This window comes from Boleophthalmus pectinirostris, unplaced genomic scaffold, assembly GCF_026225935.1.
Source record: "Boleophthalmus pectinirostris isolate CB_2022bp ecotype Guang Dong unplaced genomic scaffold, ASM2622593v1 HiC_scaffold_21, whole genome shotgun sequence".
NCBI classification, from domain to species: Eukaryota; Metazoa; Chordata; class Actinopteri; order Gobiiformes; family Gobiidae; genus Boleophthalmus; species Boleophthalmus pectinirostris.
In genome coordinates this window covers 2,253,602-2,267,878 of record NW_026571175.1, presented here as the reverse complement: position 1 = coordinate 2,267,878, position 14,277 = coordinate 2,253,602, and the positions used below count along the sequence as shown (strand labels likewise).

Here is a 14,277-nt window from a genome sequence, read left to right as displayed (position 1 = left end):
TGTCTGCAGGGAGGAGCTAACTACACTGAAACTACTCTGACTTACTTCCAGTTTCTGTTAGTTTAGCTCGGCTTATTGAACTGGGAACTGAGTGTGGGTCATCTTAGCAGAATCATTCAGAGTCATAATGGAGCTTTCACACCTCTGGACCTGACCTGGCTACAGCTGCTGTTGTTCTCTTGTTTGTTTTGATTTACTGAAAATATTTTTATTGCTCAAAACCACCTTGTAAAAACAGGCATTCTTACTGTGAGTTGTGTCCCCTCTCCACAGATCTGACCTATAACTTGGCCTGGTGCCATCAGTGCTTGTATCCATGGAGAGAAGTTTAATAAACTTTGGAAGATTCGAGGCAAAATAATATCTCAATGAAGACAGAAAGTAGACTTCTACCAGAAAAGTACATACTGTAGTACATCTTTAAAGTCCTGTTCAAATAAATCATATAATCTTTCTGCATTAATAAACGAGCACAGGATTAATGAATGTAACAGAAATACGTCGACAGCTTTATTTGAGTTTGAAGAAAAAAGTTGTTTGTCAATAAAACAAGAACCAAATGGTGATAACTGTAACAGCTGAAATAACTTACAAAAAATATGATTACAACCGAAAAGTCAACATCTTTGAGCAATTTTGTTTAAATTTGGATTCTTCTGGTAAAATCTTCAGGTGGTCAAGAGATTGCCAGCTTTAAAATATAGATATTACATAAGATCTATGTAAAGTCACCGTCCACAGAGTAAAACAAAGGCACTCGACTAAAACAAACAATCAATACGTGTTGAAAATCAAACACAAAACACTGAAAATGTGATGCAATAGTCCTGACCTAGTCCTAGTTTAGTCCTGGTCAAATCCAGGTTTAGTGCTGGTTTTGTCCTTTTTTAGTCATGGTCAAATCCGGGTTTAGTCCTGGTTTAGTCTTGGTTTAGTCCTGCTTTTGTCTTGGTTTAGTCCTGGTATGATCCTAGTTTAGTCCTGGTTTAGTCTTAGTTTAGTCCTAGTTTAGTGCTGGTTTATTCCTGGTCTAGTCGTGGTTTAGTCCTGGTTTAGTCATGGTCAAATCCGGGTTTAGTCTTGGTTTAGTCCTGGTTTTGTCCAGGTCTAGTCCTGATCTGGTCCAGGTCTAATCCTGGTCTAGTGCTGATCTGGTCCAGGTCTAGTCCTGGTCTAGTGCTGATCTAGTCCCGGTGTGGTCCTGGTTTAATCCTGGTCTAGTCCTGGTTTAGTCCTCGCCTAGTCCTGGTTTAGTCCTCGTCCAGTCCTGGTCTAGTTCTAGTTTAATCCTGGTTTCATCCTGGTTTCATAGTTACAGAAAACACAATAACCATCCAACTTCAATGGATTATTATTATTCTGCTTTTGTTTCACATCCAATTATTTCAAAGTTCCCTTTAAAAAGAGATTCACAAGAACAAGTGAGGTGTTTTCATATCGCTTCAGTCTTTGTCGTGTCTTTGTAGTGTTGGTTCTACTCAAAACATTTAACGTGCTCTGTAGTATAACAAATAAAACAGATAACACTGCATTCAAGTCACATATTAATATTGTAAAAAGTTCTTTATATTGTGCAGCCCTGATGTCCAAGACTCAGACCCACAGACTCAAATCTATCTACATTCAAAGTCTTACAACAGCAAAACTCTCCCTGATTTTAAAAGCCAAAAATGCCCCATGTTTGATTGTAACATTTTCGACCAAACTTCGTAAAAATGTATCAAAATGGCCATTATAGCTTCTGGTTTTAAAAGTATAAAAATGTTGTTGAATGAAAGTACATTTTTTTTGCTGAAGTTTGTGCTTATTCTTGTCAACAAAATAACAGATTAAAAATATAAACCAAAAAACATCGAACGATATTTGCATGCGTTGAAATATAAATGAAAATAGTGTGAGCCCTTGTTGAGGTATACTGTAATACTTCTAAGTACTGCTATAGTGATTTAAGGCTACGAGGTAAAGCTGTAATGTAATATGCAAAAACACCACATGAGGGAGCTGCTGTAACAGAAATAGATGTATACCATGTGATTTATGTGTTTTGAGTTTATATATTGAATACACCGTTTATATATCGTTTACAGTTTGTACACTGCTTGCTTAGACTTGGTGTAAAATAGTAATAGTACTTTTTAGGTGTGCAAAGTAAAGATTTTATACTTTGTCTTCACCACATTTTCATAACATTACTTCATTTTAAAGTAGAGCTAAAATTTCCCTCTTGAATCTCCCGAAACTTGTATAGTCATCAACCATGTACATTAAATATTCATGAAAAGCTCATAATAAAATGAAAACCGTTAAATAAATAAGAGTTTGGCATATGAAACTCCAAGATCTTGTGTCTTGTGTGGTCACTTCTATAACCGACTGACCCGTGGACTTTAAAGGGTCCATATTACGCCATTTTCTGATCTGATATAATGTTGTTTCCTCATCACACACACAGTTGGAGTTGTGTTTTGTTTCAATCACACGTTTAACACACAAACCCTGCAGATTTACGCCGAGTTCTTCTCTCAAACAGAAAACACTATTCCACTTTATGATGTCACAAGCTAATACAGGAAGTATTACCAAATGACTCGTTTTTGAAGTCCAGACGCCTTCACTAGAATCATCTGGATGATTTCAAAACTGGAATTGTCAGAGTCCTGCACTGGGTCAGGTACCTGCAAACAGTTACTGAAATGGGCGGGTTTTCTGGAATTTTACGGGCAGGTATGTGGGTGAGTAGTGATTACACACAGGCGGGTCAGGTGAATCAAATATATATTATACACACATATATATATATTAAACTATTATGTACAAATTGTGGTAATTATTAGACTTTTTTGTATAATTCTTATTGTTGTGTTGTTAGGATGACCATGTTTACATCTGTCCAGGGACTACAGATGAAAAACAGTCTCTCTGGCCAATTCTGGTACATTTACAGAAATGTTGAATAATGTACACTGTCCCTGTTAAATAAACCAAATAAATAAATAATTACAGTGTGTTCAGTCCTCTACATATTAAAGCTACAGCCTACGTCACTTAATAGCGAGCGGGGCAATTTCTCCAGCAGCATTCCTGCTTTGAGGAGCATCGGCATGATGGGCGAGAGAAAAGTAAAGTTTGCGAGCGGTGATTCATCACGGGCACAGGAGGATAACAGGAGGAATCTTAATACATCCGAGCGGGTACAGATTTAACTTTAATATAGAATCAAGGGTTAATGGGCGGGTGTGGTGCTGTACTGCGTGGGTCTGGGCGGGTGTGGGTCTCCAAACATGGACCCATGCAGGACTCTGTTGCCAATCTCTAATGAACAAAAGGTAAAAAGTACCTTGACTTAACTTGAAAACGACTTCATTACATCACAAGGTGGAACAGAGCGTTTTGAGCTTTGGAGATGTGGACAGACTAATAAACCAGAATTATTCAAACATGTGTGAATGAATCAAAACACAACTCTGGCTCTGTTTTTGAGGAGGTAACAACATTCTAACGTGGCTAATAGTTCACAAGAGTCCATTTTGTGTAATATAAGACCTTTAAATGTTCATGGTCAAATGAAAGCTTAGAATAAAATGAAACGTATAGTATTTGGCACCAACAAAAAACAAAAACTGTATCAGATATGTGATCCTTCAGTTGACATTATTTCCCATCTGCCTCTAAATGTGAGATTCAGTTTTCTTCCTGGTGGTGGCCCTCTCCAGCTCTCTCCTCTCAGAGTAAAAGTTGTTCGCTAGCAGAGCCATGCGTTTATTGACCAGCGGCTGAGAAAGGGTTCTGTCCTGCGCCGACATGTCCCGAAACGTCACCTCTGAATCGGGCAAGTCGTTCGGGAGCCCTGGGTCTCTCTGCGGAGGCCTCCACAGCTTTGGATGGAAGCAGCAATAGTACAAAGTTTTAAGCAGCAATCCGGAAATGTAAACGAGGGGGAGGGAGATGATCAAACCCAGAGAATACGACTGGCTCTCGATGGGGTCTCTGTAAAGCCACCACGTTGTGAGAAGAATCACGCAGTCAACGGTGATGAACGAGTGGTAAATGACACTTCTGCCTCGCGTTCTTCCTTCCGTGACGTTAAACCAGCTGAAGTACCAGATGAGCCCGACGGTGGCGCGGTACAGCCACTCTCCGGCGCGACTGTCCATGAAATCCGTCTTCTGTCTCCAAACCCATGCCACGAAAACCACCCATAACAGAGCGAAATGCAGAGCGATGAAAGAGGAGAGGACGGAGGAGAAGAGGGCGAGGGATGCGACGCGCGGAGAGATGAGCAGGAGGTTCCACAGGAAGTAGACCAGAGAGGAAGACCAGGTTTGTTTGGCTTTGTCGGGGACGAAGGAGCGGAGGGAGCGGTGGTAATCGACGACCATCCAGGCCATGGACGTGGTGGAGGCGGCGATGCTCACGACTGCAACGACACAAGAGAGAGGGAGGGAGGGAGGGAGGGAGAGTGATGGGAAGTGTGGAAGGGAGGGAGGACAGAGGCAGAGAGACAAAGAGAGGGGAGAGAGAAGGGTAGGCAGAGAGGAGAGAGTGAAAAGGAGAGAAAGCATAAGGAAAGAGGTAAGTGTAGGGAATGAAAGACAGAAACCCACAGCAGAGAGAGAAATATTGGAGAGAGAGGGAAAGAGTGATAGAAAAAGACAAAAGAGGGAAGGAGGAGGGAGAGATGAAGTTATAACAATTGAATTCACACAACAGTACTCATCTTAGTGTTGTTTGTGTTGTCATGAATAGATACGTTCTAACACTAATCACTAATCCATGCATGGGGATTTGTTTTTACTTACTAAGTGGAGACACTACAGCCAAAACTAAGACTACATTCAGACTGCAGGGATTAATGCTCAAGTCGGATTTTTTTGTGAAATCCGATGTTTTTGCGAGGTCGTTCACATTTCCAATTAAATGCGACTTGTATGTGACTCCAGTGTGAACATTAAACGGCCCAAAAGTGTCCCACATGTGCACTGGAGACACGACGACGTCAACCGCAGCGAGCGTCTCTGTGTTTACAGAAGCTGTCCAAACATGGACGCGAGCATTGAACACCTGGAGATTTTAAAGTTCCTCTCGTACCGGAGCCAGAACATGAACAACTTACTTGTTTTAAGGAGGAGACTGAGAAGGAGAAGAACGAGGTTTTTGGCCGTGGTGTTTTGTGGGACAGCAGCAGTGACGTCCGTTGAAAGGAACGTGTGGATGTGGAGTCAAGAGTGGTGAGTGGTGATGTGCTTCACTTCAGTGACACAGAGTTCATTAACAATTTTCGCCTACTTCAGCGCAGAATAGTGACGTTTGTGGCTTGTTGATAACGTGTAGGTGGATGAATGCACTTTGACCATTCAGACTGAAGTCACATGTCAAAAGATCAGATATGTATCAGTTTCAGGAGCACATATCCAAGTGTCCTGGGTCACATTTGAAAAAATCAGATCTGTGTTGTTCAGACTGTCATTAAAAGATCAGATACAGGAACATAGGGTCACTTCAGGCTGCAGTCTGAACGTAGCCTAAATGTTTAGTTTTTTGGTTTTGTCTCTTAACATACATGCTTTCATGTAGAAACACCCAAACTGTTTAACGTGTCTGTTACAAAACAGGAAATATTGTAATCAGGATGTTCCAAAACAGTACAACTAGAGTTCAATGAATCCTGGATGACTGCACCAGGCAGCACTTTAAACAGTAAATGATGCATAGATGAGCTTCTGTCACTCTTTAAAAAGCTCTGCAGTACTACCATACAAAGGCAAATGAGCTTAACTCTCCAGAGTGTGAAACTGAGAACAATGAATTCAAAGTTTCTGTCTTGTCCAGACAAAAGTAGAATAGGCAGGGCTCCCAAAATCTGACAACTAGTTGATATAATGAAGAAAGATTTGTATGTGAAAATGAGCTCAAAATTGACCTCTGACCCTTATTTGTCAGTTCCTGTTCTCTGCCTTTGGATCATGAGCCAAAAATAAGTTTTCGTGCAAAGGCCAAAGGCAGAAACTGACATGATCATTATTTGCTTGATTTTGTCCAGACTTCTATCCATTATAAGAGCTTTGGATTTCCTGTTTATTTCTGATCAGGATCATGCAGAGACTCACACAGTCAAACAGTTTGACTTACAAGTGACTTTGCAGTACAGTCTGAATAAATACAATAAATACTTTCATATTAAAGATCATTCAAGTATAACCGAATGCAAAGGTTTATTTATTGAATGTTTTAAGACTCTGTGTCAAGGCTGGAACAATATGAAGGAGGCGAGAGGTTGGATTTTAAAATTAAATATATTTATGAACTAAATCACAAACAAAACATACACTGTTTCTGCCTTTTTGTCTTTGAACGACTCCTCATTTTTGACAAAATACATGAACTGACAAATGAGGGACAAAGGGCAATTTTGAGCTCAATATCTTTCAGGATATTTATTCACATGATAAAGGAGGTCTCAAATACAAACAAAATGACCAAATTGACCAAACATGATGTTACGGTGTTCTGCCTTAGTACGGCAGTAGACTGGTCCAGTGTTTCCAAGGCAGGTTTGAGCATTCAAAAAATGTTAAAAAATGTAAACTTTGGGCAAAATCCACTGTGTGTGAATGACTTTCGCGCACCTGACCTAAAATACAGAGGGTCCGACTAAAGGCGTTTGGCATGATTGTGAAAGCAGCATAAGAGTGATTCTTTTATAATAGCATGATATTAAAGAAATGTTAGAATGTTTACTCACACTGCACAGTGCGGGCCTTGTTGGTCTGCAGCATGACGTATATCATGAGTGTCAGCTGGGGGGCGCTCTCACAGAACGTCTCGATGAGTCGCAGCATGCTGAGGTCATGGGTCAAATACACCGCGTAATCTGACCCCTCCTCCCTCCGCCACCACACCCGGAAGCCCTGCCAGATCACCCAGAAGTGCCTAAAAACAACACAGCTCAGGGTTAGATTTGGGTAAGCACAGAGGCACTCACAGCAAGAGGGTCCAGGTTTGATTCCTGGACAGGCGGGGACTTTCTGTGGGGTTGGGCAGTTGTGGGGATTTTCTGCGGGGTTGGGCACTTGTGGGGCACTTGTGGGGAAGTTGTGGGTGTAGAGTGGTCATGTGAGAGGAAATGTGGGATTACTTTTTAATGAGTGTAAAGCACAAACATGTGTTACTTTTTTTTTTTTTTTGTATGAATAGCTTTATAAATAAAGTCTGATTGGTTGATTCTGGTCCAGATGGTAATGGTGAGGAATTTAAAGCCACACAGTCATTTTTTCCCCAAAGAACAGATTAACACATGCATTCTTACTGTGAGCGGTCTTACATCTCCCTGTATGGCATAAAACATATATCTACGGACAACGATAAATCGGTTTTAACTTTCTGTTTCCATGGAATCAGGCAGTTATCTTTCCACCTTCAGAAAGTTACATTCTGTAGCTTGAAGTTTACTCAGCCAGTCAAAGGAAGAATATGCAAAGTCCACTTAGAAAGACTCCACTAAAGATCCAGGAATGAAACTCTGGACCTTTTTACTGTGAGACGGGAAGGCCACTTTAGAGGTGGGCATTGAACTATGTATCGAAACTAAAATAATCCTGGAAACATTAGGGGTGTGCATTGCCTTAAGTCTGATGATACGATACATATCATGATGTCCATGTCACGATTCAATATATCACGATATAGTCCAACACTAAAACAGTGGATGATATGTTGCAATTTATCAATAATTAGTTCTAATAATACACTCAACTACATCTTCATGAGAACACAATTGTATGAAATAGGGAAGGGCATTCGATGAAATTTTCTTAATCGATCGTCGAGAGAATTAACGATCGATTATCGATTAATCATTAACGTTTTTATATTAAAATGATCATCATTATTATTATATGCACTCCTAATCTGCATAAATAAATTCAACTTTACCACATCAGCCCGTTTGACATTATAATGTGTTTAATTCAGTTTTGTGCAACTCTCACAGAAACAAAACTTAAAACCGCATCACTAATTTACATAAACTAAGAGAAGATAAAACTACAGCTCTTGTGTCGCTGATGCGGTCAACTTCTGTCAGATTAAAAGACATGACTCAGTGGAATACAGGTTAGTGTGACCAGATTTGCATTTGTCAAAACCAGGACACCGTACGGGGGGAGGGACGTGGGACTCGTCATCGACATTGAGCGACTCTCACCTGGCAAAACTTTTTCCCACTGGACACCGAAACATATGTGCTGCTTTATACACTGTGCACATGGACTCACACTTGTCCCGAACGGAATGGAAAGTGTGGAATTTCTTGTACAAATCATCGTTAAATACGCATATGCACTTCGGTACGTTGCAGACTGACCCACTGTTTGTGTCTCGCTCCTTCTGAGTGGAGAGACACATGTAAAGACCCCTGTTTAGTCACACTACGCACAGCAACCTACATTCGGTTTGTCGATTAAAATTTACGTAATCGATGAAATTCTTAATGATCAATTATCGATTAATCGACTAATCATGCCCATCCCTTGTATGAAATATAATTTACTAACATTTTTAAATCATGAGAACAGTGAATGTGACAAAAGAATTTTAGTGAAAAACATTATTTAAAAAAATCAATTCAGATGCATTTTTACTCGATTCAAGAATTGAGCAATGAAGTATCACGATATATCACTGAATCGATTTTTTTCTTACACCTCTTGTAAACATTTTTAAAAATACAAAATAGTTTATGTCGGAAACTCAAAAATGCCCTAACAGCTCAAAACTGACTTAGACCATTACTCTAGAGATTTTGAGTAAATCGTCTAGTTCTTTATGCAAAACTCCAGCACACCTTTAGTGCCTCTCAGAGCTGTCAGCTGTTATTATTCACCCTCTGAGTTTAAGTGTGGGAAAGAGAAAAGAAGTTTGTCTTTTACTGGTTTGATTTGATGGAATCTGAAGCTGAGAATTTTTGTAATTTCTCAAGACACAAAGACTTCCTCAACTGTCGAGACAAAGACGATGTGCTTTCAGAATGTATAAGAGCACACAGACAGTGTTGGGAGGGTTACTTTTAAAATGTAATCCCCTACAGATTACAGATTACATACACCAAAATGTGGTTTGTAACGTAATCCATTAAATTACTTAAAGTGAGTAACTTAATCTGAATACTTTAGATTACTTGATTTGCTGTAGAGAAGCAAAGATGAGGATGTTCACATAAGATGTTTTATGTGCTAAATGAAAATAAAAAATCCAGACTTTACTTAACCGTATTAAAAGTATTATTGATAGAAGAGGAGGAGACATGGCCAATGCAGAATGATTTAGTCCTGTTAAATCCTGGTTTAGACCTGGTTTAGACCTGGTTTAGTTCTGTTAAATCCAGTTTTAAACCTGATTTAGTCCTGCTTTAGTCCTGCTTTAGTCCTGCTTTAGTCCTGCTTTAGTCCTGCTTTAGTCCTGGTTTAGTCCTGGTTTAGTGTCCGGCAATGAGTGGAATTACCGAGAAAAAAAAAAAAAAAAAAAAAAGGGATATAGCACAAAATGTGAAAACAGGAAAATACCGCAGTGTAATCCATTTATTTCAACCAAGTAACTGTAATCCAATTACCACTCATTAAAACAGTAACTGTAACTGAAAACAGTTACTCATAATTTGTACTCTAATTACGTAACTCCGGTACATGTAATCTGTTACTCCACAACACTGCACATAGACTAGTAAAACACCCACTGTGGAGCCTACCTGGACCACTGACCGTATCAAAATCGAGTTTGAAATTTTAGTATCAAGGCAACACTGGCGACAAAATGTAATTTATTCAGAAATAGCTTGCACTAAATGTATATAATTGTTTCTGTTGTTTTGGAAGAGTTAGTCAATGACGAATGGTCACGCAACAAACCTTATCTATCCCGGATACTTTTGTTTACTTTTTAAACTAGTCAGAAACAGTTTGAACTTTAAAAAAATAGGTCATCTCTTTGGAAACAGTGCCCTAAAGGAGCAGAGACAAATTTACAATGCAAACACAGCCAGGAGGAGTTCTTGTTTTTTGTGTGTTCAAGCACCAAACATTTGCTGTGTTACACATCAATGCCAGAATAAGCACGAACATTTCCCAGTTATGAAATATTTATGCACTACTTCAATTCTGAAAAGGGTTCAATCCATAATCTAGGTAAGAAAAAACAATCATTACAGGGAAGTTCATTTTGTATAATATAATTTCCTCTGGATCTTATGTAAATGAACTAAAAAATAAAATCAAATTACCTATTTGAGATTTCGTTATTTAATCACTTTTTTTATTTTGTACATTTATATTTTGTTACACTTTTTCGTGGAGGGATGTTAATGTTTTTTCTGGAATGTTATGGTATCAAACATTTCTGTCTTCATTGGAGACCAACCCAAACCAAGTTCTAGGTCAGATCTGTGGAGAGGCGACCCTGCACACAGTCAGAATACCTGTTTTTTTTAGGTATTTTTGAGCTATAAAACCACTTGAAATTGATTAAATGTAAGGTAGAGGTGTTTAATGTCTCTGTCCATCTCCATAGAAACAAGCAGGTGACAGAAACCTAACCAAGAAAATACATAGTGCACCTTTAGGTTGGTTTGTACTTCTATATCCTGTTTTATTATCAGTTGGTAGTTGGAGATTGGCAATACTGACTAATTGGACACAACCCCGAAGGGAAAAAGAACAACTGTATCAATTATAAACACATGTAGTGCCTTTTTATGCTTCTAAAATTCCCAGTTTGGCCATATTTTCAGTTTCAATTTGTCTTGCTGGTTGGTAATCATGACATCACACTAGGGAACTGCTGGGTTTCAGATGACAACACAACATTCTATAGGCCAATAATATTTCATACAGATGGGGAGGCAGGCAAAATGTATAATCTTAAAAATCTGATTTGTGTTGTAATACAGTGAGTTCTTGGGTCTAGTCACTCGTAGAAATTATTAGATCCAAAATGTATGACTTTACCTTTTGGATATTTCTTGGCAAAGAACAGTGTAATAGGAAAATCTGGAAAATCTGTCTCTTGCCCCGCATCAAAAACACATTTATTTTGTTAAAATCATGTTTAAAGTATCAGAAAAACTGTTTCTTTTTTGTAAATTGTATTGAATTCTCCCAGTGTGACATCATCAATATGGAACTCTTAAACAAACTCCCTAAAAAAACTCTACGTCCTGTAATTTTCAACATATTTTTCAACTTTTCTTCACAAATTGCCTCTTGATTTATCATTTACATTTACAACAGGTTTGATCCCACCAAATCAAACACTCTGATCCACCTTGTGATGTCATGTGGTAGTACAAAAAGTGCTCCATTGTGTTTTTAAACTCCATACACCTTCACTAGAATCATTTGGATGATTTCTGCCTTGGAGTTGCCCACTTCTACTGAACTAAAAAGGTAAAAGGTAATGCTTAATTTGAAATCGCTTCATGACATCACAAGGTGTAACATAGCATTTTGGGCTTTGGAGATATAGACTAAAAATGCAGGATTACTCAAACATGTGTGAATGAAACAAAACACAACTCCAGGTCTGTTTTGTCATACACACTTTAAGTATTATAAACATCAAAACAAAAAACTTGTCTCAGGCCAAACATCACTCGAGTCTTTCCCGATATTACATGAAATAATAACAGAACCAGAACCTCATTAAACACACAAGCAAAATTAAACAATTCTTAAACTTCCTATTACTTTCACTGGAACAAAAAAAAACTACTCAAACCTTATTTCCTGTTCCCAGTTATTAAAGGGCCCATATTACCCTACTTCCCGATCTCTGTTATAATGTTTCCTCATCACAAACAGACCTGGAGTTGTTTGGTTTCATTCATTCACGTTTCACACAAAGACTCTGCATATTTAGACTGTGTTTTTCTCTCACACTGTCTGTTTCAGCTTGTGATGTCATGTGGTAATACAAGAAGCGCTCCAATATATTTTAAACTCCATACACCTTCATTACAATTATTTTGAAAGAGAAAGGTACATAGGTGGATAATCTCTACTGAAGAAAATGTAAAAGGTAAATGCTGTTAACTTGAAAACTATTGCTTCATGAAATCATAAGGTGGAACGGAACATTTTGAGCTTTGGAAATGTAGACAGACTAATAATAAACTTGTATGAATGAAAAAAAACAGAACTCCAGGCATAAAGTAGGAAAAAAACTGAGGCACTCAAAAAGGCCTTCATCAGGCATGATGAAGGCCAAAGGACCGAAACGTATTGGCGTGATTTGAACTTTATCTGTTATCCTCAGTTTTTTTCCTACTTTGTATTTGAGACTAGTCCCTACACTGAAGAGCACCAAAAGGACAATTCAGCACATTTTCGTATATCCAAGCAGCACTCCTGCATCCCAAAGCTTTGCACAACTCCAGGTATGTTTACGAGGAGGTAACAATATTATAACAGGGCTAAAAGCTCAAAACACTTTAGTATAGGACCTTTAAGTTTGAAAAAATATGTAGTAACTAAACTAGGGTGACCAGAGTTTCCAAAAAAAGAAGAACTGGGACATCCCTGTTTTTTTTTTTTTTTTTTTTTGTAATAATAAAACTGTGAAATAAGTACGTAATTAAGGAAAATTGTTCTGCAAAGACCATTCATGACAAACATGTGAGTCTTTTATAGTCACATTTTCTTTGTGTTTTGGTCATTATCAAGCACTTAAACATATGACAATTATGTCTCTCTGTACTGTTAGGACAATATAGGGACACCTGCGACATTTAGTGTATAAAACTTGGACAAATCAATGGTTTTGGATAAATCTGCTGGGACAGGGGACACAGGCTCAAAACTGGGACTGTCCCGGAAAAATAGGGACATCTGGTCACCATAATCCAGCTTCTGGGCCACATACGACCCTTGGTTGACTCTCATGCATGGACTAAAGCTGAATTGCTGTTATTTTAGAGGTGTTTTTACTTTTTCATTGCTTAGTCATAATATAAAGTCTTACCAGTTAAAATGTCAAAAAATACTATTTACTGCTTTTTATAAAGAAATACAAATAATATTATGCAGAACTGAGTTAAGCATTTTGGCCCTTCATAAAATTTTGTTTCTCTTTTGGTCCCATGGAAAAAAATTTAAAATAATTGCCCACCCCTGGTCTAAACTAAACTCTTCCTTGTAGGGCTGGGTATCATTAAGAAGTTGCCGATATGATACATACCTCGATACACAGGCCACGATACGATACATACCTCGATACAGTGCACTTTCAATTTGATATGATATATTTAAAATCGATTCGATACGGTTCAATAAAAAATAAAGTCTAAATCATGGCTGTGATACTAAAGTCTTTGTTAAACCACTTCTTGTGCAAAGTTCATATGAAACACAAACATTTTAATCATCAAAACAGTGAAAATGTCAAATGTGTTGCATAAATGAGTTTCCTTTCACTCCACAAGCCACAAACCTGTAGCTCTGTAACAAAATAATTCAGTAAAACACACGTAAAAATACTCTTGGTGATATATCGATACAGTAGCCCACGCTATCGATACTGTATCATCACATTAAACGATACGATATATAGATTTTCCGATATTTTTGCACACCCCTACTTCCTTGACCCTTGTACCTGCAGAGGAATCCGAGCTGCAGCACATGGAGCAGGCAGGATAACTTGACTCTGTCCCCGAACATCAGCACGCTGCCCCCGGCCGGAGCGTCTCCCCCGGGCCCGCTGAACTCCCGGTCGTACTGGAACCAGAACCAGCTGAACATTTGGACCACCACGGAGGACAGCGCCATGAGTCCCACCAACACCGCGAACCACAGCACGTCCCCCCGGCAATAAAACTCCGTAGCCACCCAGATATCCGAGCCCCAATCCACCAGAAAGGTACACACTCCGATCACAGAGAAGGCCAAGTCCACCCACGAGTATTTGGCCAGGTTTGCACACTCCATGTTTGTTTACTCCCGTGATAAACGCGTTAGCCGCTAGCATCACAATCCCCGAACCTGTTGCTGTTAGCCATGTTAGCATCTAAGCACCGTTATTCCGCTTCTAATGCTAAATTCTCTCTTTTCAACCCATTTGAAGCTGGTGAAACTGTCTCAGATATAAAGAATGAACCCACCAGCCTGTGTTAAAACCGTTATTGTAAGCGTTGTTGTAACTTAGTGAGGAAACTTATTAAATTGTTCCTATAAAGCGGTCTGAAGTGTAGTGAGCGTAAGCGGCGGGGTGCGTTTGTGGTGTGATTCGAAA

General features: G+C 38.9%; 2 protein-coding genes across 2 annotated transcripts in view; one reads left to right on the top strand and one right to left on the bottom strand.

Annotated features, from left to right (window-relative positions):
* Window positions 1-497: 497 nt before the first annotated feature.
* xkr8.3 (XK related 8, tandem duplicate 3) lies at window positions 498-14,246 on the bottom strand. The gene is made up of 3 exons (XM_020927519.2): window positions 13,642-14,246; window positions 6,743-6,930; window positions 498-4,417 (listed from the first exon to the last, which is right to left on the bottom strand). Exons 1-3 carry the CDS (start codon window positions 13,971-13,973, stop codon window positions 3,669-3,671), a joined length of 1,269 nt encoding a protein of 422 aa, XP_020783178.1. The 5' UTR covers window positions 13,974-14,246; the 3' UTR covers window positions 498-3,668.
* LOC110162624 (gamma-enolase) overlaps window positions 13,874-14,277 on the top strand; it is a 59,879-nt gene continuing 59,475 nt past the window's right edge. The window contains exon 1 of the mRNA XM_055156936.1: window positions 13,874-13,905. The gene's annotated coding sequence lies outside the window, so the exon portion shown is untranslated. The remainder of the gene's footprint in view (window positions 13,906-14,277) is intronic.

Excerpts from the sequence above, each read along its gene's own strand:
- xkr8.3 (XM_020927519.2), bottom strand. The coding sequence starts at position 13,973 with ATGGAGTGTGCAAACCTGGCCAAATACTCGTGGGTGGACTTGGCCTTC. Across the intron at positions 6,931-13,641 it reads CAGCTCGGATTCCTCTGCAG|GCACTTCTGGGTGATCTGGC; the intron begins GTACAAGGGTCA and ends TGTTGTTTTTAG. Across the intron at positions 4,418-6,742 it reads CAAGGCCCGCACTGTGCAGT|TCGTGAGCATCGCCGCCTCC; the intron begins GTGAGTAAACAT and ends GTGTCGTTGCAG.